We start from the raw sequence: 24677 nt of genomic DNA on the forward strand, positions 1-24677 counted from the left end.
CTCTCCTGTTGATACCGGTTCCTTAGAATTTCACTCTAGCCGACCAAGTGTGGTTTTTATGGAAATAGGATTTCTAAGTTTAAAAAAGGACACCCAGGAAACCTTTGTGGCTTTAGTCTAAACTGCCTGTGAGGTGTAGGGTTATCTAAAAAACTCCTGATCTTCCCTCAACCCTTTCTCATATTAATCTTTGAGAAAGTTCTTCTCTCCTTATACATCCAACTGCATCAAGTTCAGGTGGTACACTTAAGTTTTGGACTATTTTATGTCTTGTTTCTACCCAACAGTGAGCTGGTTGGTAATCCACTCTAAATGATTCAACCAACAAGACCTTGAGAAATAAGTGTTTACTGTGTCTGCTTAGGATGCCCTAGGGTATAGTCTGGGGACAGCTGCTTTAGGATCTCATGAGGCTCTGGTTAAGAGTACAGGTGTGTGTTTGTTTTTTTAATTTTTAAAATGTTTTTATTTAAACTCCAGTTAGTAAACATAAAGTGTAACGTTAGGTGTACAATATAGTGATTCAGCACTTCTGTACAGCATCCAGTGCTCATCTCGAAAAGTGCACTCCTTATTCCCCCATTACCTGTTTCACCCAACCCCCCACCTGCCTCCCCTCTGGTAACCATTGGTTTGTTCTCTATAGTTAAGAGTCTATTTCTTGGGATCCCTGGGTGGTGCAGCGGTTTCGCGCCTGCCTTTGACCCAGGGCGTGATCCTGGAGACCCAGGATCGAGTCCCACGTCGGGCTCCCGGTGCATGGAGCCTGCTTCTCCCTCTGCCTGTGTCTCTGCCTCTCTCTCTCTCTCTCTCTCTCTCTGTGTGTGTGTGTGACTATCATAAATAAATAAAAATTAAAAAATTAAAAAAAAAAAGAGTCTATTTCTTGGGCAGCCCCAGTGGTGCAGCGGTTTGGCGCCGCCTGCAGCCTGGGTTGTGATCCTGGAGACCCGGGATCGAGTCCCACATCGGCTCCCTGCATAGAGCCTGCTTCTCCCTCTGTGTCTCTGCCCCTCTTTCTCTGTGTCTATGAATAAATAAATACAATTTTTAAAAAAGAGTATTTCTTGGATTGCCAAAACAAAACAAAAAAACAAAAAAAAAACACCGCAGATTTCTGGGCCCCACCCCAGGCCTGATGAATCCTCACTTCTGGGTGTGGATCCTGGGAATCTACATTTTCTCCCCTTCCCTTATTTATTCATTCATTCATTCATTTAGAGAATGTGAATGGGGTGAAGACCAGAGGAAGATGGAGAGAGAATCTCAAGCTGAGCAAGGAGCCCCACACGGTGCTCGATCTCATGACCCTGAGATCATGACCTGAGTTGAAATCAAGAGTCAGATGCTTATCACACTGAGCCACCCAGGTGTCTGGGAATCTGCATTTTCTGTAGGCATCCTCCAAGGCTCTGATGCCCCTGAACTGTATTCTGTTTGTCTTTCTTTCCATAGGTTGCTAGAGTATATTCTAAACATGTAGTCGAGGTTCTTCTGTCTCTTTGCTAGTGAAAACCTTTTTCTTTCTTCCCACCATTTAGGACATTGTACAGTGCTCGTTGGCATGGTATACAGTATGCTCCAACACTTGACGCTTTCCTGCCTCTCCATGTTCTTCTCTATCACTTCCAATCCCAGGCTTTACCTTAGTCTTATCAGACTATTGCATGCATGTGCACACATAAACACACACAGTTGTTTATATCTGTGTGCCTTCACTGATGATAATCTCTCTCCTATCCTGCTTTTCTCTCAGTGTAACTGAGAGAAACTCAATTTTCAATTCATTTTCTAAGACCAAATTTAAAGCTCATCTCTAACAAACATCTCTAACTGGTTACTCTCCCTCCTCTCCTCTTTAATTGTACTTCTACTAGACAGCTATTATACATCCACTCAGAATACATCTTAATCCAGTTTATACCATTCTAGAATTACAAATGTGGTAACTAGTTTCCAAAGTGTCCCCCAATAATCCCTGTTCACTAGTATTCTCACCCTCGCCTGGTACCTAACCATGTTGCATAGGGCTGATCTGTATAACCAAGAAGACATTACAGAAATGATACAGTGTCATTTCTGAGGCCAAGCCATAAAAAACACCCTAGTTTCTCTCTTGCACACTCTTTTTTTTTTTTTTTTTTCTTTAGAGATTTTATCCATTTATTTATGAGAGACACAGGCAGAGGGAGAAGCAGACTACCTGCAGGGAGGCTGACGTGGGATTCAATCCCGGGTCTCCAAGATCACGCCCTGGGCTGAAAGCAGCACTAAACCTCTGAGCCACCCGAGCTGCCCTCTTGCTCACTCTTGATCACTCACTGTAGGAGAAGCCAGCTCCCCTGTTGTAAAGACATTCAAGCAGCTGTCCCAGGTTTGCCGTGTGGCAAGGAGCTGAGGCTTCCTCTGGGGAGCCAGCATCAACTGCCATGTGTATATACATGAGCCATTTTAGAAGCCAATCCCAACCATCAGATGTCTGCAGCTTCAACTGACATCTTGACTTTGACATCATGAGAAATCCTGAGCTAGAACCATCTAGCTTATGTGCTCCCAAATCCCTGACACTGAAACTGTGAGATAATAAATAAGTATTGCTGTTTTAAGCTGCTGTGTTTTGAAGTAGCTTATTATGCAGGATTGGATAATGAATATCTGGTAAACCATAGACTTCGAGAGCATCAGCTATGTTTTATTCATCATGGACTCTGGTCCCTAGCCTCTTCTTGGTACCTGGCCCACATTAAGTGTTCTAGAAATGCTTATTTAAATGATCCCAACTGACCAAAAGTGTATTTTGGGGGGTTTTTGTTTTGTTGCTGGCAAGGGTAATGCAAATGCAGAGGACTCTGTCTTATAGATAAGAATCTCATCTTTCCTGTTGCTTTAAATATCTTTAATATAAACAATGAATAACAAATAGCTAGTACTTCTATATAGCACCAGAAATCTCATAGTCCTATGGAGTATGCACTGTAGAGATGCCCATTTTACAGATGAGAGAAAGGGAGGTACATTCAAGTTGAATTACTTGCCCAAAGTGACCTAGCTAGTGAATGATAGAGCTGGGATACAAACCCAGGCAGTCACACTCCAGAGTGCACGCTGTTAATCAGTTTAAAAGCTTGGATTTTAGAAATTGAGCCCTTCCCATGAGGCAGACACTATGCCAGGCACCTTAGTTCTCCTGCCTCACTTAATACTTTTCCAAACCTTGTATGATATGTATCATTTTCTCTATTTTGTGGGTGACAAGGTGGAGGCTTAGAGAGATGAGCTTGCCAGTCTTGAGGTGGTGGAGCCAGATTTAGAGCCTGGCCAGTCAGACGCCCGAGTCTTGTTCCATGGTCCTCCTCCATGGCATCTCCCAGAGTCCCCGCCCCATCCGAGCTCCTCACCCTCCTTTCTCAACAATTATGTTCTGAACATACAGGTTGGTTGCCAAGACGACCACTCCGAAACAACATGAAAGGCAAATGACTTTTCGAACATTCTGCAGCTAGGATGACTTCTTTTTTTAATTTTTAAAAATGTGTCAAGGTGATTTGTAATCCACAGGAAAATGTTGATGTGGGTGAGAAGTCTATTTTGAGCAATAAATATTTCCAGGATGATGGAGGAAAGCTTACAGACTATAAATACAACAAACAACTCCCTAGGAAGAGAGCAGGATATGCTACTATCATCCCTATTATACAGATGAGAAAATTCAGGTTCAGAAAGACCGAGAAACCAGGAATACCCAACTCCAGAGCCCTCATATCTAATTGCCATGAAAAACTGCTCCTTGGTGAATGAAGGTTTGGTTGGAGACAGGCTCAGTCATGACAATACAGGAACCCAGAGGAGTGAAGAGCACACCTGGGCCCAGGGGCAGTGGGAAGGGAGGAGAGAGAGACACTCTCATCATTTCAAAGTAGAATGTCTCCGACTGGGGACTGAGAGAAGAAGGAAAAGCTTGGGTCCTCATTCCCCAGACTTCATGCGCTGTGGTAGTAATACCTGACCTGTAGACTCGGGGCAGGGTGGGGCGGGTGCAGGAAAGGTAGCTAAAATGGTAAGCAGAATGCTCAGAAGGCATTGCCTGACACCCAGGAAGCACTCAGGAAAAGCTAGATGATATTTTCTACTGTTCCCATTAATGGGGCATCCCAGTGCCTCCTGAAAGCCAACATCTTCAAGAAGAAATGTGCACCATTCCTTGATAAAACCAGCCCTTCTTCCGGTCTTTCTCTTGTCTATCAAAGGTCGGCAACTTGGCATCAATCGCATTGAGACATCACTTTCCTTCACACCCTGTGCTTCCATCCCCAGGTTACTACCCTGGTCCTGTTTTCTGAGTAACTTCTCTGTGGACCACCCAGCATCAGATGAACCCTAAAATCACTTGCAGCACTTCATAGAAACTCCCCTTGGGGTCTGTCGGCTGAGGAACTGGCAGTTTGGGGAAGGTGAATTTTCGCTTGAGAGCATCACCCACTCCCTACTCTGCAAAGAAACCCTGAAAACCTGGGATTGCTTACGCTCCTTTATGTAAGTGCATTACGTAGGATTTTTGAGCACGATTGCATTTTTGCTAATTAAATCTTAGAACATCCTTTTTTTTTTTTTTTAAAGATTTTTATTTATTTATTCATGAGAATACACAGAGAGGAGAGAGAGAGAGAGGCAGCGACACAGGCAGAGGGAGAAGCAGGCTCCATGCAGGGAGCCCGACGTGGGACTCGATCCCGGGTCTCCAGGATCATGCCCCGGGCTGTAGGCGGCGCTAAACCACTGAGCCACCAGGGCTGCCCGAACATCCTGCTTAGAATTATTAACAACCATTGCAAGGATAATTGTCCATTAAAAGAAACCTAACTTTCATTTTTATTATTGTTTTAATTACATAAACCCTTTGGTGTGTTCATCTTGAAGAAGAACATACTAGGTTATTGCTCTGCCAGGTGTTGTCATCTTATAGGATGCTCTGGGGTTAAACCCTCCAGGTTTCTGCAGTGTGCCTCTCAGGATGGTCTTCTTTCTGTTGACCCCATGGCTTAATGTTCCTGATTGGACTGGAGTTTATTACAGGGTAGAAATGGGATTTGGTACCAGTAAGAGTTGCACCAAGACACTGTCCCAAAGGTTGCATGGGTGACCACATCCATCCACTTTGGTGAAAGCGGTTTTGTTTTGTTTTGTTTTGTTTTGTTTTGTTTTGTTTTAGTAGGGTTTTCCTCCTAAAATCAAAGGTATACGGTCCAATTTGGAGATCTACCGGAGGAGGCTTAAATTTCCAACATCTTAGTTTGTGATTTTGTTAATAATCTAGGTAGGAAGGGCACTGGGGTGCTGCAGTTGGTTAAGCGACCAATTCTTGGTTTTGGCTCAGGTTGTGACCTCAGGGTCTTGAGATCAGGCCCCGCATAGGGCTTCAAACTCAGTGGGGAGTCGGCTTAAGACTCTCTTTCTCCCCTTTTCCTTCTATCCCACCTGGGTGGTGCGTGCTCTCTCTTTCTCTAAAATAAATAGGTAAATCTTTAAAAAAAAAAAAAAAAAAAAAAAAAGCTAGGGCAGCTGTGTGGCTCAGTCGGTTGAGCATCTACCTCTTGATTTAGGCTCAGGTCATGGTCTTGTTAATAAGATTGAGTTCCCAGTCCAGCTCCATGCTCAGTGCCGAGTTTGGTTGCCCTCTCCATCTGCCCCTCCTCTCTCGGTGTGTGTATGTGTCTCTTGCTCTCAAATAAATAGAAATCTTTTTTAAAAATAATCTATATAAGGATCCTAGGGAAAGATGATGAGAGACTTATTTTCCTCTGACAAAACCATCTTCACTCCTGACTTCCCCTTTACTATCAAAGATAGCATCATTTCCTGCTTTTATCAAGTCCAACATCTTGAATCATCTACACATCCACAGTGCTGACAGACTATCACCAGGAGAAGAGGAATGGCCTTTGCAGAGGCCAGCTTGGTGTCCACCCTCAGGCTGGATGCTTTGTCATTCTCCCAGCAGTATTGCAGAATGAGTGTTCCAAGCCCCCATTTTGCAGATGAGAAAACAAAGCCTCACAGAGGTAAAATGATGGAACTGGTGGTGTTAAAGCCCGGGCTTTGGGGCGGAACAAGCCATGCTTCTTCCATTGCACTGTCTGGACCCTGGACTTCAGTAGTTATGGATGTTTCTGCTGCTGGTTGCAGGAAACGTCAAAGGTAGGATTTAAACCCAGGCCTGGCCAACTCTGCAGTCATGCACGTTCATCAAACATTTTTTGAGTAATGACTGTGTTGTTACCACAGCAAAAATGACATCGTCCCTGCTTCAGGGAGTTCCAGCCCAGAGCTGGCGAGAGACATGGAAAATTAGACACAGCATGAGAGCGTGCTGTGCTAGAGGAAGGGAAGCAGCTTGCTCCAGGAGCCCTTGCCCAGCCTGAGGCCCTGGGGAGGTGACGACTGGGGGGGTGCTTTCTAAGCCGAGACTTGAAAGAAGAGCAGGATTAGACTAAGGCAGGGGTGGGGGGCGTATTATATTGTACTTCTGAGAGAGCCATTTATAATAAATGTATCTGCTTCTTACCACACGTTCTTTACCTGCCCCCCTAGATTCCTCAGTTTTCTTTCTGGGGTTTTCTCTCTGAATACAAACTCATTCAAATGCTTCCTTTACCTCTAATTGAACACTCTGACTTAATTGATTATGTATTAAGTCGGGGACTTGGGGCGACATTCCAGCCTGGGCTCGTGTTGAGATTAATTTATTCCTGTCGTCCTACTGTTCTGTGATGCATCTGAGTGCCTCACATGTGTGTTAAAAATAAAGCCTAGAGTCAGGGCAATCTAATTAGATGGCTCAACCCAACGCTCTGGTGTTCAGTCTTCACCAAGCTCTCCTGCTTTGATGGTAACCAAAATAGATGAATAAGTTAATCAAAGGTCTGATTAAATAGCACAGCTCTGCAGTGTGGACCCGTGATTGCCAAGCTTCAGTTCAGGCCAATTCTCAGGGGAGAGAAGATGCAGAGCTGAGTTCCAAAGGCTGGAGCTTTCATGAGGGAAGTTTTTTTTTAAAGCCCACTGGAGGCTCTTAGGCGAGGAGCCCCCGGCCCTCAGATCTAAGCTGATGGCTAGTTAGGATGCTAACTCCAAAGGGAGGCAGACCTTCCCTCGGCAGGTTCTAAATGGAGCTTTGCATGCCTCACTGAGGGATTGTAGACAAATCACTTATTTTCCTGTATCACTTGTCCATCTACCCGCCTGTCCATCCTTCCATTTGCACACCAACCCAGTCTACCTGTCCATGCTTCCATTTTTGCCCACCCACCACCTTCTCATAATAGCATTTTGCACCTGTTCAGTAGAAGGCATTGAGCTGTGGTCTTGCCATCACTCGTTTAGTTGAGTGACTGTGCTGGTTGTGTTCGGTTTGCCCTTCCCAGTGCTCTCTGGGCCTTCTCTGCCCTACTCTGTGCCCCATGAGGCCACTTCACAGGGCCATGGCTCTGAGATCACTTTCCATCGGCTTCCATTTGGGTTTGCACAGGGGGCGCCCTAGAGGGAGATGGGTGGGTTAGGAGGGGAGAGAGGCTAAGCGAGATGCCTCTCCATACTCCATCCTGTGAGATTGCTACAAGTTGGCCTTGACCCTCTACCAAAGTTCACCGTTCCTGCCTGGTGGCTCATTCGTATGGCCACTGTCTCCAGATTCCAGCAGCAGCTGGCAGCAGCCCTTCTGGCCTTGGGTGAGAATAGCCCCTTACTCTCCGTCTTCACAGGTGCCACATGTTTCCTTGCTGCTGGCCCTAAATTATGCATACACTTCAGTAAATCGTTCTTCTGTCACCCCATTTCCCTCAGATTACCCAGTCTGAGTGTGCCGCTTCCACCCACACCCTGACTGATACAGTGCTGCAAGCGGTAGAATCAACTGCCTTTTGTAAATGACAGACTCTCAGAGAGGCCGAACCCACTTGTTCAAGGTGATGTGCCAATTAAGTGACACGAGAATCTGACTCCATGTGGTGCCTGACTCCAGAATCTGAAGTTTAAAGCTGTGTTGTACCCCAGAGCCCTGCCCCCCTTCAGTATAATGAGGTCAGAGAGGCATGGCCATCTAAATGCTTGACAAGCTCAGGGGGAATCAGGAGGAAGGCTGGGAGCCTCTGTGTGCTGAGGGTCCTTTGTGCACCAAACCTTCGAATCCTTCCATCTCCTTTGAGTTTTACATGAGCCATGTGATATAAGTATCATCTCCATTTTACAGGGAAAGGAACTGAGGCTTAGAGAGACCATTGCCTTGTATGGGGCTGGGGTTCAGATTTTGGCTTTGGTTCTGCTTTCCCTTTTCCATGCTGCCCGGGAACATGGTGTCGGGGATTCTTTTCCCAAAACTGACATGTGGTGACCAGTTATATCCATCAATTTATGTTTTTTCTTTTTTTTTTTTTCCTGGTTAAAATTGCACATGTATTGAAAGGACCATTGTAAAACTGAGGATAAGGAGTAGCTGACATTTTATTTTCAAATAAGCTGAAGATAAATGCAGAACACAAAGTGGGTTTGAGGGATGGGGTGGATCGTTTTAGTTACCACAAGGGTCCTTTGTCATAACTCTCCCCAAGGCAGCTTCTGTGTTCCTGTTTTCCCACCATCACCAATGTTGGTATGTTTAAAAAGAAGGCTAAGTATTCTTAGTTTTTTCTTTATAATGATAATAGTTGCTCATTTTGAAAAGTTGAAAAGTGTGCTGAAATATCTGTGTGGTGTGGGGTGTGTACACATATATATCTATTCAGAGAGGGACCCATCATTCCAGAATGACCATTATTAGTAATTTGATACATGCTTCTGGTCTTCTTTCTGCATAAATTTGGGTAGATATGCTTTCGTGTTATTTGATTATACATAATGATTATTAAGCAAAAGTTATTTTAAAACTTGCCTTTTTTCTTTTAGCATCACATGAAAGGTTTTGTTTTTTTTTTTTTTTAGTACATCTTAATCTACATGGCTCATAGCCATTAAGTAGTATGTTATCGGATTTTTAAAAAGCACGTTTTAATTAACTGTCCAGTTTTGGGGCATTTGGATTATTTCTATTTCTTTTTATACCATGGTGATGCACATCTTTAGGAATAAAACTGGTTTCTCATTTTGGAATGTGATTTTTTTTTTTTTAGAACAGTGACCTCAGAATGGAATTATAAGGACAAAAGGGGTGAATGTTTTTTGGACTCTCAATAGGGTGACCACATTTTCCACTGAAGAGTTCCATTATCAGTGGTAACTTTTTGGGAATAAGTGTGGTTTGGCTTTCGTGGAGGCTTCCCATGGTAGCTAGGTTGGGTCCCTATCCATCATTACTTTCATATATGTCCTGTACCTTTGAGAGCTTTCAGCATGCTTGTATTCTATATGATTTTCAACCTTGTCTTGCTTACCAGGTGATACTGAGATGTGTGGCTCTCTGACAGATCTACCCATGTGTGGGACCTTGGTAGTCCTGTTACATCGTATGAGGATTTCAGTGGTGGCTTTCTGTTGGCTGTTCATTACCGTCTGTGGCTGTGTCTTTTGCTCCCTAGTGAAGAGTGTTGCATAGCTCAGGACCAGGTCTGTCTGGTGTGCTTGAGAACCAGGAGAATGGAGCAATGCTAATTGGCCCAATTGCAGCTCAAAGAAAAAAAAAAATAGATAAGCGTAAGCTTTAACAACACCACTAAGATAGCAATCTTTAATGACAAACAGAATGTGATTTCAAGAAATAGATCTACCTAGGAATAGTTAGGTACTGTTTTCATTGCAAAAAAAAATCGTGATCCAATTTTTATACTTTTATTTTTATAACATATTTTTAATTTCTCTGACAAGCGTATATCATTTCTATAATAAAAATTTTATTTAAAAAAATCTGAGCCTAGCATTTGCAAATAATAGTTATTTCATAAATATTGCTTTTGCTCCCTCTTGATTCAGATGCATTTTCTTCCAATAAACTTCACATGCCAAACTATAAATTTACATAAATCTTGAAGAAAATATTTATTTACTGAGCAAATTTTTATTGAATACTTTTTATGTACCAGACACTATTTATAATGTTTAATAATGCTTATGCAAAAAGTGAATGTAATGATTCTTTATTTTTTCCCCCTTTTTTCTACTCCTTCTCTTCCATGCCTGGTGTAGTCTGAAGTATCTTGGATCCCCAACAAACACTACTCTGGCATTTATGGTCTGATGAAGCTTGTCCTGACCAAGACTCTTCCTGCCAACCTGGAGAGGGTCATTGTCCTTGACACGGATATCACCTTTGCGACCGACATTGCAGAGCTGTGGGCCGTGTTTCACAAGTTCAAAGGTAATCATAGTCCATTTCTCCTGGTATCTTTGAAGGTGTCATCAGGCCAAGAAGAGTAATTGTATTTTTTGTTAAATGTGAGGCCCACGCTTAATGAGTTCATGCTAATGAAATGGACAGGAGGTAGAAATGTAGTTAAGTATCAACCCTACTGGTATTTGAAACACATTCGTATCAAACTGGAATTTGTCTGCGTTTCTTTAGTAAATGAAGAGGTAGTCTGTGTTCACAGGAAGAACCCAATTTAGGATGGTTTATAAGAGATGAATGTCAAATATGTATATTTTGTGTGCAGATAATTGAGTGTTGACTTACCTGCATTTATCAGTTTTGTTTTGTGTTTTAATCAAATGATGCTTTGATTGTTGAGAAGGCCTTTGAAGGCGTGGAGATGGGTATTGATTATGGTGTTGGGAGATGTACTTAGGGCCTTTTTGTTGTTGTTGTTGTTGTTGTTCTTAGGGCTTTTGCTTTCATTAATATTTTGGCTTATAATTTTTTTAAGGAGGTATATAAGTTTCACTTCATAAGACATTCCTTCTTGTCTGGTTAGTTTCTTCTTAGCCATTATTGTAGCTCTTGTCACTGCCTCAGGGTGTATAAGATGATGTGGTGAGCAATTGTGAGCCTGGTAGGTGTACTTGACTCTGGCACGGATACATGGGAGAAGTAACAAGTTAGCACAAATCTTGGGCTTTTATTTTAATCCCCCCTCCAGATGTCTTCCTTAAAATTGCGTCCTTACAAATTCTTCTCTATATTAAACAAATGCAGTGAGAGATAAATTTGGGAGTAAGATTTTTTTTTTTATTTCTTAGTTTTCTCTTTAAAAATCTCATTCTGGCTCTGTTTAAAATCTCTCCTGCTGCTTCTCTGTAGCTCCTTATCCTATGAAGGTGAAATGCTACTCAGTTATTTAAAATCACCACATTTTCATAAATTACAAGATATTCCAGTTGGTTTCTGTTTCCATTCATGGATAGAAGAGTAAATTCCTTACCTACTCAAGTCTCTGCCTGCTTCTTTGGCCAGGGTGGAACAGTGGGAGGATGGAGGGGGAATCTCTTAGCTCCAGGTTAATTGAAAAAAGTCCTCAGCCTATCATGGGGGAGATACCCTGACCCTCGGACTCTTTCCTTGTCAGGATCAAAATTTAAACTTTCCTTACCCATGTCAATAATGACACCAAGAAAGACATCATTTAGCAAAACTTTTGAGACTGAGTTGGTGTCTCAGCTCTGTGTCTTCATAGAGCGTTGGAGTCTGTCCTTTCAATTCACAAAGAAACTGCAGCTGAAGGCATGCAGAGTTAGAGTTCTTTCCAGAGTTCAGACCAGAATGCACATATCTGTCAACTTCCGTGTACATCTCTTGTCAAGTTCCTCTATTATTTCTGCTTGTTTTTCTGACTACATTTAATGAACTCCTTGGGAATAGGTTTTTGGTTTTTTTCTTTTTTTCTTTTTTTTTTAATGAAGGAGGAGGGGCAGAGAGAGCTGGAGAATCCCAGGCAGACTCCCTGCCCAGCACAGAGCCTGATGTGGGCCTCAATCTCATGACCCTGAGATCATGACCTGAGCTGAAGTCAGGAGTCAGATGCTCAACTAACTTGAGCCATCCAGGCAACCTTGGGGAACAGTTTTTTAAAAAATAATTCTGTGATACTCCCATTTTCATGCTCATGTATTCGGTGATGTGTTTATTCAGCAGACATTTATTGCATCTCTACTGGCTGTCACTGATATGCTGGACTCTGGAAATAAAGAGATGAGCAAGAATGAAAGTTACCACTTCTCCTGGAGGGGATCGGAGAAGGCAGCTGGTAGGGCATCACAGAGGAGGTGGTCATCATGCTCTGACTTGCTTGAGAGAAGTGGTTGTGGGCAGTTAATGCCCACATTCCCCTTTAGGAATAAAGGACTTTTACTGCAGCTGCTGGGAGTGCCACTTGCAGATGGCAATCAACTATTAGTCCCTTGGAGTAGGCCACAGGTGAAGTCACATGCCTGGGGCCATACCCCCCATCCTGGGGAATGTGGAATCTTGCAGGGTCTGCTGTAACACTCCCTGGAGAACCCCCCTCACAGCTGGATTTCTCCCCCTGCCCAGTCCTCTTACCTTCCCTTTCCAGATACCCTTCCTAAGATAGCTCCCTAAATTAACCTCCTGCATGCTGACTCCCATATCAGAGTCTGTTTGCCCAGAAACTCAACCTGCAATTTGCATTTAAAGCTACAAGTCTCCCTGGAGAAAGTCTAACTTAGCAAAATCACTGAAACAGGTGGTCACTAATTGTTGCATTGTAGCTAGGAAATCCCATTTATTCTGTGCCAGCCAGGACCTGCCATAGTGCTGGTAGGGTTCTGAAGCCAGTAACAACATCAGTATAATCGTGGTGTTAAATTCCCCAATATCATCTGTGGAAAGGGAGCCGCCCAAGGATTGGGATCCTGGGGCAGAGCAGAGTATATGGGCCAAGGTCAGGACAGAGATGGGGCACTTGAATGGAAGCAACTGAGTTAATGAGCTGCATTTTATGTTTATTCTTTTATTGGTTTATTTCTAGCACTTGTTAGGTCCCTGCTGTGCAGAAGAATATATTAGATGCTGCTGTTACCTAAAACTGTCGAGAACACAGCACCTGCCTTCAAGGCGCTCACAAACAAGGCAGGCTGCCTTATATTTTTATCTATCACCAGCAAAGGAGTATAAAAACATCTGAGGTTTTCCCATGCCCACTCTAACTTTTCTGGGAAAATACGGAGATGAAAGGAAAATAAGTAAGCTCTCCTCTTCTCCATATGGTACTCTTTTGGAGGAGGTTGTTTTTTTTGTGTTTTTGTTTTTTGGGTTTTGTTTTTTTTTTTGTAATTAGTTTTTTCTAAACTGGAAAAAATAGAAGCCAGGTCATGGAACAGGAAGAAAGCCCCTTGGCGCAGATAAAAAGTTCTGATCCAAAAGGGAGAGTTCTCCTCTCTTAAAGGCAATTACAGTTGGCATCCTTCACCGTAAACATTTTGAGTGACACTAATGCAGTTTGGCCTTGTTCATTTTTCTCTGTTTTACAACAGCGAGTTATCTGGGGCTTTTGTGTTCAGATCACATATGCTTGACTCCTTAATGGCGCTGTGAGATTTCCCTCATCTAAATCCATTATGTGGAGACTCTAGTAAGAAGCCTTTTAGTAAAGGCTTAGACTCATCCTCCACCTCTGCCACGGGCAGCTTTGTGTGCCTCTTGGGGATGTCCACATGCCCTCTGAGCCTTGACTTCACCTAAATGGCAGGTTCCTCCCTCCCTGCAGCAGCAGTCTGCACCCTTAACACCAGCTGCGACTGCTGGAGGATTTTCAGAGCCACTGCTTCTCAGCAAAAAGAATTGGATGTGCCATGGATGGCTAGAATGAGGAGCCACCCAGTCAGTCACATAACTGAGCTTTTAATAGTTGCCAAATTGTTTCCCAACTATTGGGAATGTTGCAAGAATAAGAGAAACCTAGCCCCTCCCCTGGCAAGTGTATATTTAAGTGGAGAGAAGACTGACAATAAACAAGTAAAATACATAATATATTGGATGGTGACTAGAGCTTGCTCCAGAGGAAATTGCTGAGAGCAGATGAGGATTGCCTCTGTCTTTGTGCACACGCATTGTTTTAATATTCAAATACGGTCATAATGGAAGCTCTTACAAAAAAGGTGACATTTGGGATGCCTCGATGGCTCAGTCAGTTGAGCATCTGACTCTTGATTTTGACTCAGGATCATGAAATCAAGCCCTGCATCAGGCTCTGTGCTCAGCATGGAGTTTACTTAAGACTCTCTCCCTCTGTCCCCCACCCTCAATCATACTTATGTGCTCTCTCTCTCAAAGAAAAAAAAAGTGACATTTAAACAGAAACCTGAAGAAGTTGAGAGAATAGCATGCCAGGTGCCTGCAGGAAAGTGAAACAGTGTCCTAGGCATAAGGAACAGCAAACGTGAAGTTTTGGGAGCCATGTGGCCTGACCTGTTTGAGCAATAGGATGGTATGAGCCCGGGACAGCCAGGGGCTGGTGGGTCAGATCCGTCTGACCCCAGGGAGGCCTCCTTTGTCAGGCAGAGGGAGGATTGTGCCTTTTCCTTCAGTGCGAAGGGACAGCCATTGTGCAGCTTTGAGCAGGAGTGATGTGACCTGTTTGATGTTTTTAATGAGTCATCCTGACTACTATTTGAGAACAAGTGGAAGGAAGCAGGGGGAACACTTCAGAGATGGGGCAGCCACGGGCCAAGTGGAGCAGTGCAAGTGAAGACGTTGTCATAGTAGGGATACGTTTTGGAGGTGGAGGCGTCAGGATGTTTTGCTGGTTGGATGTGCGGGTGAGAGAGCAGAGGGCAGGATGCCCGAGCTGTCTCGGCAGACCGCGCCACAACGGCATAAAGAGGATTTGCATTTGGGACCCTTTAAATCTGAAATGTCTAATTGGACATCCACATGGAGACGGTGAGGAGGAGGCAGATAAATGAGTATTTGGAAAGCAAAGGGAAAGTACTATTTCCTAAGTACGTCTTCTGTTTCAGGCACTGAGCTAGAAGCTTTATACATTTGAAAAACAGAATAAACTGGACCCAGGAGAGGCTAAATAACTTTTCCTGCTCAAAGAGCTATTCGCAGCAGAGCTGAGCCCTGGACCATCTGGCTGTGGAGTCTGCGCTCTGCCTCCCGCCTCTCCGGCTCCCTGATGGCGTGGGGCTGGGGGGGTATGGACCTGGGAGGGTGGCGCACCTTAGTTGGGCTGTGGCCACTGATCGCGAGTCGTCCACCACCCGAGTGCCATAGGTTTACTGCACAAAAATTTGGAAATGATATCTGATTTTTGCAGTATGAAGGGGCTTTTATGAAAGCATATATAATAAATATACCCCCATAACTTGAAGCTTTTAGAAGAACGCCATGTTCAACATACTATTTTTATTCTGGAGAAGAAATGCCTTCCCTTTGGGAAGAGTATATTGCCATAATGTAAAGCTCTGGCCTCAAAACAGGTCTGGTAGGAGTGTCAGGCACAGGTGGGCATTACCCTGCTCAACCCCATGGTGCCACAGTATGGGCACATATGTCACACCTGTGGGTATTTTTTTAGGAACTAATAGACTCACTGTGGACTAATTACAGCTAACATTTTTGAGCACTTACTCTGTGCCAGCCACTCTGTTAAGCACTTTATGGTGAAACTCATTTAATCCTTACAAGACTCCCATGAAGTAATCATTGTTAATGTTTCCATTTTAAAGATCTGGGAGCTCAAGCTTAGGGAGGCAAAATAGCATGCCCAGCACCTCAGCTCTTAAATTGTATGGCTGAGATTTGAACTCTGATGACCCGACTCTGAATCCAATACCCGTAACCGTGTACCTACACTCCTAGAAGAGCAGATGGTGGAGCTCAGAGTCTCTGTGGAGAGACCTCTAAGTTAAATAGTTGAGAGCAGTCTAGGTGACCGCATGAAGCTGGGTGTAGAGGGCAGGCCCAAGGCGATGCAGACTTTCAGAGAAGAGCAGTGTGGAGGCAAAATCAGGACCTTAGAGAAGTGTGGTTTCCCCAGGCTCTGAGAAATAAAATTTTGGTTTCCAGACTTCTGGCCCATCTGCTGACATCCCAGAACATTATCTCTAAGGTAGCTGTGAGCCCCAGGATCTCTGTTCATGTACTCCTCATGGTCATTGGAAGGGCAGCAGAATTGGGGTCACTCTGTGACCATGGGCGGGTTACCTGACTTCCCTGGGCCTCAGTGGACCAGGACCAGTGCATGGGTCTTTGTTGAGGAGTGCATAAGATGATGTGCATTGTTCTCTAAGGACTTTGACCAGAGGGTATGGGGTAACTGTAGGTGTTGTTCAGCTGTGTCTGCTGCATTACCTTGCAGCTTTGTCCACAAAGCCATCGGGGCTGGGGTGGCTCTGAGTGGGAAATAACACAGAAAAGCTGAATATGAAAAACCTTGAAAGTATTACTATTGAGAAGACATTTGTAGAACTTTTGTGATTATAATCACTTGCCTTGAAGGAGTTTTTAGTCACTTTTAACATTTCTCTGGGTCATGTCTCTATTTCTCTTTTTTTTATTTTTATTTTTTAATAATAAATTTATTTTTTATTGGTGTTCAATTTGCCAACATACAGAATAACACCCAGTGCTCATCCCGTCAATTTCTCTTCTTGTCAAGGCTGCTCTTCTTCTTCCCTTCTCCTCTGCCATCCTCCCTCCTTCCCCTCCTCCTCCTCTCTCCACACTTCTCTCCCCTTCTTCCTCATCCCCCCTTTCCCCCTCCCTCCTCTCCATCCTTCCCCCTCTTTTCCCTCCCCCTTCCTCCCTTCCATCTTCCTTCCCTCCCTCTGTCAGCAGAAGACGAAAAGTTTCCAGTCCCCGCTCATCTCTTACCAGAGGGATAATCTCGGGATGCTCACTGACCATCTCTACCACCAGCCCTTAACTGTAGAAAGAAAACAGGGGCAACATCCACAAGGGTGTGGGTTTGGGGAGGTGATCCTGGTGCCAGTACACCCTTGTCCTTCCTTGTTACTTTTTCCTTTTTATTTTTTTCCTTTTCCTTCCTCCTCTTTCCTGTGTTCACGTTAGCTTATCCTATCTTATCCCATTTGCTCCTTTCCCTTTGACTTTCGATCCTTCTCCTTCCCCCGCTTCACGGACCTCCAAGTGAAGCTCCACACCCCCCTCCCGCTTTAGCTGGCTTACAGAGGATCAAAGCTGGCCTCTCAGGACCACCACCCCTCATGGTCTTGTGGCTGTGGCCCGTAGGGTCCAGAATAAAGCCGGTCCTCCTTGGCCAGGCCTGCTCTGGAGAAAGTCCCCCTCACCTCACATCTGCTTTCACCTTCCTGCAGAGGCTGTTTTGCCTCCTGGGAAGAAAAGCAGAGATTTTGAAAGATACAAAGTTGTAGATCAAGTGCTTTATAGTGACAGCGTCTGTGTAGGTGATGCTGTTAGTGCAGATGGCCCTGGGATTCTACTGGAACCCAGTGAGGTGGGGGGGGGCGGGTATGTTGTGTTTTGTGTTAGGGCTCCACTCAGGGGCTGGGGCATGCATGTCTTTTCATCTCTGTGGTGGTTTCACATGTTCTGCACTCCTATTCAGCACGTTCCTTCCTCATCATCGGTACTTTTCTAATTCCTAGCTGATTTTCCACTTGGGAAATTTGACGGCCTTTTACATCATGTCCTCCTCGTACACTTTGGGTCTGTTGTCCGTGCTGCCTTCCGCTCACAGTCCAGGAACTAGCTCTTTGTTTCTCTCCTTAGATGTTCATGGACAAGATAGATGTTCTTGTCCATTAGACAAGCCGAGATGCTCACCACTGGGAGAACACCAAAACAGAATTCTGTTCCTGGCAAAACTGGCAAAGGTGTTTTAATGATTTTTTTTTCCCCATTAACTTTGAAAGGGATCTGCTTTCTTTCACTATATTAGAAAAATCCTTTCACCTCTCTGAGCCTCTTTTTTGTTGTTCCATGAACGTGGGGGAATGACACAGCCATCACCGCCCTGCATAGGTTTTATTTTGGTAGTTAAGTGGGGAAATGAGTCTGCCTTGCACACCACTTACTCGGTGATAATTCCCCTTACCATCTGCATCTTTGTTTTCTTCTTGTTCCTCAATCAGCAGCTCCTGAGAGTGAGGGGAACAGAAGTCCCTGCCTCCCTGCCCCTCCCCCGTCATCGCTGTGCTTTCCACATGCATTCATTTCATTGATTCTATGTTTGGAGTCCCTAGACCTGCCACAGGCCTGGGTGATCAAATCATAAATAAGGCAGACCCAGGCCTGCTATCTCGGTTGCTAATTTCTATTAAGTGGTTTTTACATGTCAGGCACTGGGCTCTTACTGAGCCCTCATAAAAGTCTGTAAGTATCTTGCCGAGATGATACAGCAACTTTTCTACAGAGCCTGGACTGAAGCCACGCTGGCCCCCAAGCCCACGCTGTTGACCACTAGATTCTAGGTCCAGCTGAACACACGGTTACATAAAAGCGTGAAAAGTACCTTGAAAGGGAAAATTCAGGGTGAGGTAGCATCATGTTTCAGGGAAAGCAGGCCTGGTCAGGAAGGTTCTGGAGGCAAGAGGCATGGTGATAGTAGCCTCCATGTATTCCCCCAGGGAGGCCACAGGCAGAGGCCTGAAGTCCCCGAGAGGATGGTGCAGACAAGCATTGAAAGACACACTAAATCTCCTCAAACAGACTGGGTGGGCTCCTGCCTCTGGTCCTTTGCTCAGATGGCCCTCTGCGAGGACTGCTTGTTTCCCGATGCTGTGTCTTGCTGCTCCCTGCGAGTCTTGGCTCAGATCTTGGCTTCTCAGCGAGCTTCCCCCTGATAGTTCCCTTCCATCCTGCAACCTGAGATCCAGCCTCTTGCTCCCACCTTGCTCTTTTCATGGTCTTTACAACACCCATCACCTTCTAGTCTGGTTTGCGAGTATTTATCCAGACTTCTGCTCCACCCTACCCACTAAGCTGCAAAGACCCAGGTACCTGGACGCGCCTGGCTTTACCTGGTCATCGTGAGTCTTTCCTGCTGATGTCATCGACAGTCTTTGTCTGTCTTGTTCCTGGAAACGTTTCCAACATCCAGAACAGTGCCTGTAACATAACAGGAGCTCAGTAAATATTTGTCACATAAAGAAGCAAACCATAAAGTATATGATTCTAGGTGATTTGTGGGTGGGTAGCGGAAATAAGAAAAGTATGAAGGGTAGTCCTGGGTTGTCTCCACAGGTAGTTAAAAGATGGCTTAGAGGGGCGCCTGGGTGGCTCATTCAGTTAAGCAGCTAACTCTTGATTTCAGCTCAGGATTGTAAGATCAAGCCCCACATCAGCTGAGTATGGAGCCTACTTGGGATTCTCTCTCTCCCTCTCTAAACCACCCCCTACCACTGCCACTAGCTTGTTTGTATGCACCGTCTCTCAAAAAATAAAAAAATAAAAAAATGGCTTAAGAGTTTTAGGTAGAAAAAGTATGCTCAGATTCTCAGATTTGAAAATAACCCTTTGGCTGCAGTGTTCAAAAGCTGAGGCAGGAAACAATACCTTGGAAGTAAGTTGTGTCAATATGTGTGGGTTGGCTACTGCTCCAGTCCAAGCAAGACATTGCTGTAGCCTGTAGTAGGATAGTGCCCTTGGGACAAGCCAAGGACATGGATTCAGGATGACCTGGGGAAGTTGAGTGGATAGCACTGGGTGATCAATGTTGATTGTGCGAAAATGGCTGAGCATGTCTGGATCTTACAGCAAAGGACTGGGCTGGAGGTATCTTAAAGTGTTTTCTTTTTAAAATAGTATTCTCACCAGGTTATTACAGTTTCCTTTTCTGAACTTCCCGATATGTCCTAGTGTAAGGTTTGGAGGTGCTAATCCCGTGGTCCTGATCCTGAAGGGGGAGTGGCGGGATTTGCTGTCCCTCATAGAAGGCTAGTGAGCTATCTGCAAGCACTGAAGCAGGGCGAGGTGCGGTTGGATGGCAAGCCCTGGACAGTGAGGAAGAGCAGCAGAGGGAGCACAGAGCAGAATTGATCCAAGGAAGATCCCGGAGCTCCCTGATGGTGCAACACACACCCAGCCGCTGAGGTCACCTGCTGCCTCATGTGGCTGTGCATTCTCGGGCTGGCTGTGCCAGGGTTGGCTGGAGCAGAATAGCCACACTGCTGCCTCCTCAGGAACCCCCCAACTAGGCAGACGGGACCTCTGTCGATCATGTGGCTTTCGTAAATGCACAGGGATCCAGGCTCTTTGCAGAGTGAGCTGGAGGATGCTTGGAGGCTCCCATAGAAGAGAAGGAAAGACAGACTTCTGGAAGTGACTATGAAGTATTTCTTCCCTTTGTCCATACCCAACTCAAGTGTCCACTCCCGGGGTGGAACATAGAGATCCAGGGCCTCTCCTTTGGGGAGCACCATCCTCCATCCTCCTACCGTCTTTATGGCCTTGGTACCATCTCAAATATTTCCTGCCTGTAAAATGGAGATGCCAGTGCTCCGAGGGTATCACTGTGCAGCTAATGTGACCTGGTCCACATACAAGTTGGCTCAGTACCTGACACAGAGCAGCACTGAGTGTATAGTAGACTTACTTATGCTGCTGGGACTAGTAGTAGAGTCCTTTTGTTGTCCTTACAGGGAGCCCGCTGTTTACATACCTACGATTCAGGATCAGGGGGATCTTGGTATTAGAGGGAGCAGTGTTGGTATCAGTCCCAGCATAAGTAAGACACGCCACCTGATCCTGGGCGAGGGTCCTGGAGGAAGAGTCTGGATTTTGTCCCACCTGCAGAGCACAGGCTATGGAGCTCGAGGGTCCCAGGACCTGGGTTTGAGGCCAGCTCTCCCAACCAGGCGGCACTTCCATTGCTCAATCTCAATAGGAATAATAGTTTGGAGGCAAAATACATAATTCACCGAGTGCTTTGCAGGTATTCGTTACATTATCTCAGTTCTTCGATGTAGGCTTTTTTCACGTTTTACTGTTTCAGAAATTGGGATGTGAGTTACAAAAGTAATTCTCCTGATGGTCTTTTTCTCCTCGAAAATATTTTGATATATCCTACAATCAGTGGCCTCCTAGAATCCAGAAAATGTGGTGTTATTTTTATCAGTATTATTTTACTAGCTTTTCCTTTTATCTTGGAGTGGTACAGGAAGGATGGAGGGTAGGGAGGGCTGTAGACTGGAGAGAGTGGGCTGAATTGGGAGGTTGATTAGAATCACTAAAAGAGAAGGATTTGGGGGTCATAGAAGGCCACTCTCTGATTATGTTATTGTATGACCACAGGGTCCTGGGATATTTGTGCCATTGCTATTTTTAGTAAACACCTTCCTAGTGTCTCATGAGGAATAGTTACCATCCCCTGATGGGCCCTTCCATTGTGGAGTGTGACTACATGTTTTCTGGAAATCGTTATGTTGTGGGCATGGAGGATGGGGATGTCATCGAGTCATGGAACAGAAACATTTTAGACTGAAAATTGCAGAAAGAGATAGTGAAAAGCTTAGCATTAAACCAAGAATTACAGGAAGCTGCTCTGCCTGGAAGTCTTTTCTTGATCTTTCAGATAGTCAGTAAATATTTACTGGGCATCTACTTGGTACCAGACATGTTACAAGCTGTGCTTTCTAGTGCTCAGGCCATTAGAAATTCGTGTGACTAACTCATGCTTCCTTGAAAAAAAAAAAAACAAAAACATAAACTTCTGGGAGCATTTTAGGGTTATCTGCCACTAATGTGAATTATTTAGGTTGCTCTTCTGTTGTTTCGCTGAAATCGGCTGCCTTAAGGCAAAGAGATTATGATTATGAATGTAGCCGTTGCGGATGTGTAGAGAGGATAGGGCTCTCCTTGGTCATTCTAGGGGAAGGGCAGGTGAGGGAACAGGATCAAATAAAAGGTACCAGGGACTTAGAGTGACAGTGAGAGACAGGTACACAATAGGTAATGAGCGGAAGCAAGAGGCAAATACCTGTGGAATGGATGTATAGAGACAAAAACAAAGCCCATCTTTAGAACTCTGTGCTCAGAATGGAAGCCATTTTTTTTTTTCTTATTTGCACTGTAAGTGTCTTGACCAAAGGCAGAAGCTCTTTGAATCATCATGAAGGCTTGTTCTGGGATGGAGGCCCACTTCTGGTATCAGAATTACCTGTAGGGTCTTTTCAGATCGCACAGATTCAAGGCCCACTTATGTCCTGCACAGCGGCCTGGACATCACCAGTGATTTGAGATTCATTGCCTCAGTGCAGGGTTTCTCCAGCTTGGTGCTATTGACATTTGGAGCTGGATCATTCTTTGTTATGGGATGGGGTCTGGTCCTGTACATTGTAGGATGTTTAGCAGCGTCCCTGGTTTCTATCCACTAGTTGCCAGTAATACCACCTTCCCCAGTTTTAATAACCAAAAACATCTCCAGATATCATCAAATGCCCCCTGAGGGGCAAAATCTTTCTCTTTGAGAACCCCTTCTTGGCACACCGTTACTGATAAAAATGTGCAGGATCAGTCAGGTAGGTGGTGGTGGTGGTTTTTAGTGTTTGATAATGATGGCTCAAAAGAAGATATAAAGGGGCACCCGGGTGGCTCGGTGGTTGGGCATCTACCTTTGGCTCAGGTCATGATCCGGGGTCCTGGGATTGAGTCCCACATCGGTCTCCTTGCATGGAACCTGCTTCTCCCTCTGTCTGTCGTCTCTGCCTTTCTCTCTGTGTCTCTCATGAAGAAATAAATAAAATCTTAAAAAAGAAGAAGAAGAAGAAATATGAACTTTTGATAGCTTGTTTATCTGTTCACACCGTGAAGACTCCCAATCATACACCCTTTGAATGACTTTCTGAATCAGCCCTGTGTTCAAGCTCCTGTTGTTATGTGCTTCAGACTTCTTTTCCCTTCTTTATACTCAACACTGGCCTCAAAAATGCTTGAACTGTAAATTTTCTCTTTTCTAGGGCTGCAGATAGAGTTGAACAGCCAGCAGTGAATTTCTTGTCTCAGAAAGTAAATAAATGCGTTCATTCCCCCTGTACCTGGAAGGATACATGATACCAAGGGAAAGTATGATTGAATTAACCAGACCCAAATGCATTCATATCCCTAGAAGGCCACGATTCTGTTAGGACCCACTAGAATTTATGATCTTCCCCTGAAATTACAAGAGGGACCAGCTCACTACTCATCTACATACTCATGAAGAGAGGAAACCGCCGTGTGTCATTCTGTGACTATTGCAAGGACACACATTTTTTTCCCTCCTAAATGCATATACATAGATTATTAGCAGCATCTAATATATGACAAGGACGGACGTGGCCTGTCAAGGAAGACAAATAGCTGTTCTCTTCTCCGCACGGTGCACTGGGCTTGCCCATCTGGAAGAGTGCAGTGGGCAGAGGTGTGTGTGCTGATTCCTTATTGAGATGGATGGAGGGGCCATGTAAGGGAACACTGTCAGCCAGCATAGGACCAGGTAATATCACCAGCTTCCCTAGAAGCAAAGGATATATATATTTTTTTTTTTTCATTAACAGACATCTTCATTAGAAAAAGAAGTCCGGTTTCTGTTTTTTTGTTTGCCTTTTGATTGGTCTTAGGGACAAAGAGGTTATGACAATTTGGGGTTTTTCTTTTTTATTGCTTGGATAGCAAAAGAGGCCCCAGGTTATATTCCATGATGGCAAAAAATCTTAGAAGCTTAAAAAGAAGATTCCCCATCCAGCCAATAATCCTTTTTATTTTTGAAATGATGTGATAATGGGTTTTCAAAAACTGAGGAGGCAGCCCTTGAGGGGCTAGAGGGGAGAGGGGAGGAGGGGTTGGTTGGCAGGAATGGAACTTATATTTTTTTCAGATGAACTTTAAAATTTTGGAACAGCTTTTGATTTACAGAAAAATCATGGAAATAGTACAGAGTTTCTATATACCCTGCCCCCTCTCTCCCTTATTGCTTCCATCTTGCATTAGTACGGTACGTTTTGGGGGAAACATTTTGCCTTTTTGTAAAGTGTCTGATACAATCTAGACTGCGCCTGCAGCCTAGTTGCTCTGTATACCTTTGCTCCATTCATCACAATAGTCCTCTGACAGATGGATAGTCCAATCTCCATTTTATGAGAGCAAAACCAACACTTACAGAGGTTGAATAATAGACCCAAATCATCTGATTAGTATGTGGGAGGCCCACAATCACGGCCTCTTTCCTTTGTCAATAATAAGCCCACAGGTTTTTAAGCATTGCTTTTCTGTACTGAAGTGTATGGTTAGTGAGGCGGTACACCTACCTTCATGAAGAGGGCACTCTACTTGAAAATTTGAAAGGCAGGCAGCTACTACGAAGGGACTGTGGTGAGAAATAGAAGGGCATGTACCAAGCACAGTGGTGCCACCATGGAGAGAGTAATTAACTTTGGAGACCAGGAAAGATGTCACCTGCAACACAAGATAAATTGGTGTGTGAATTGGCTGGAATATCTCTATGAAAGAAAAGTGGAATAGGCCACTTCAGGCAGGAAAACAGAGTGGTTAGAGTCATGAAGACATGCAACAACATGGCATGTTGTTGAACTGTCAGGGGCTTCCCTCTGGCTAGAATATTTGTACAAAGAATTGAGCATGGGAAGTGGGTTGGGAATGTGATGGAAGATTGAAAAGTAGGCAGGAGTTAGGTCATGAAGGGGTCTGGCCTTGGCATGCCATGCTAAGGAGTTTGGGCTTTTTCAGAATACTGTGAGAATCTGTTGACAGTCTCCAAGAAGAGTGATTAAGATCAGTCCCCAGTATAAAAAGGTAATGCGCTGCAGTGGGA

The 24677-nt window shown here is 44.5% G+C and overlaps 1 protein-coding gene across 4 annotated transcripts in view; it reads left to right on the top strand.

The window, feature by feature from the left end:
- LARGE1 (LARGE xylosyl- and glucuronyltransferase 1) overlaps window positions 1-24677 on the top strand; it is a 526275-nt gene that overhangs the window by 283613 nt on the left and 217985 nt on the right. For all 4 annotated transcript variants that reach the window (XM_038550745.1, XM_038550743.1, XM_038550744.1 and 1 more), the window contains one exon: window positions 10171-10342. In XM_038550745.1, coding sequence (XP_038406673.1) covers window positions 10171-10342 — 172 coding nt within the window. The remainder of the gene's footprint in view (window positions 1-10170; window positions 10343-24677) is intronic.

This window comes from Canis lupus, chromosome 10, assembly GCF_011100685.1.
Source record: "Canis lupus familiaris isolate Mischka breed German Shepherd chromosome 10, alternate assembly UU_Cfam_GSD_1.0, whole genome shotgun sequence".
NCBI lineage: Eukaryota > Metazoa > Chordata > Mammalia > Carnivora > Canidae > Canis > Canis lupus.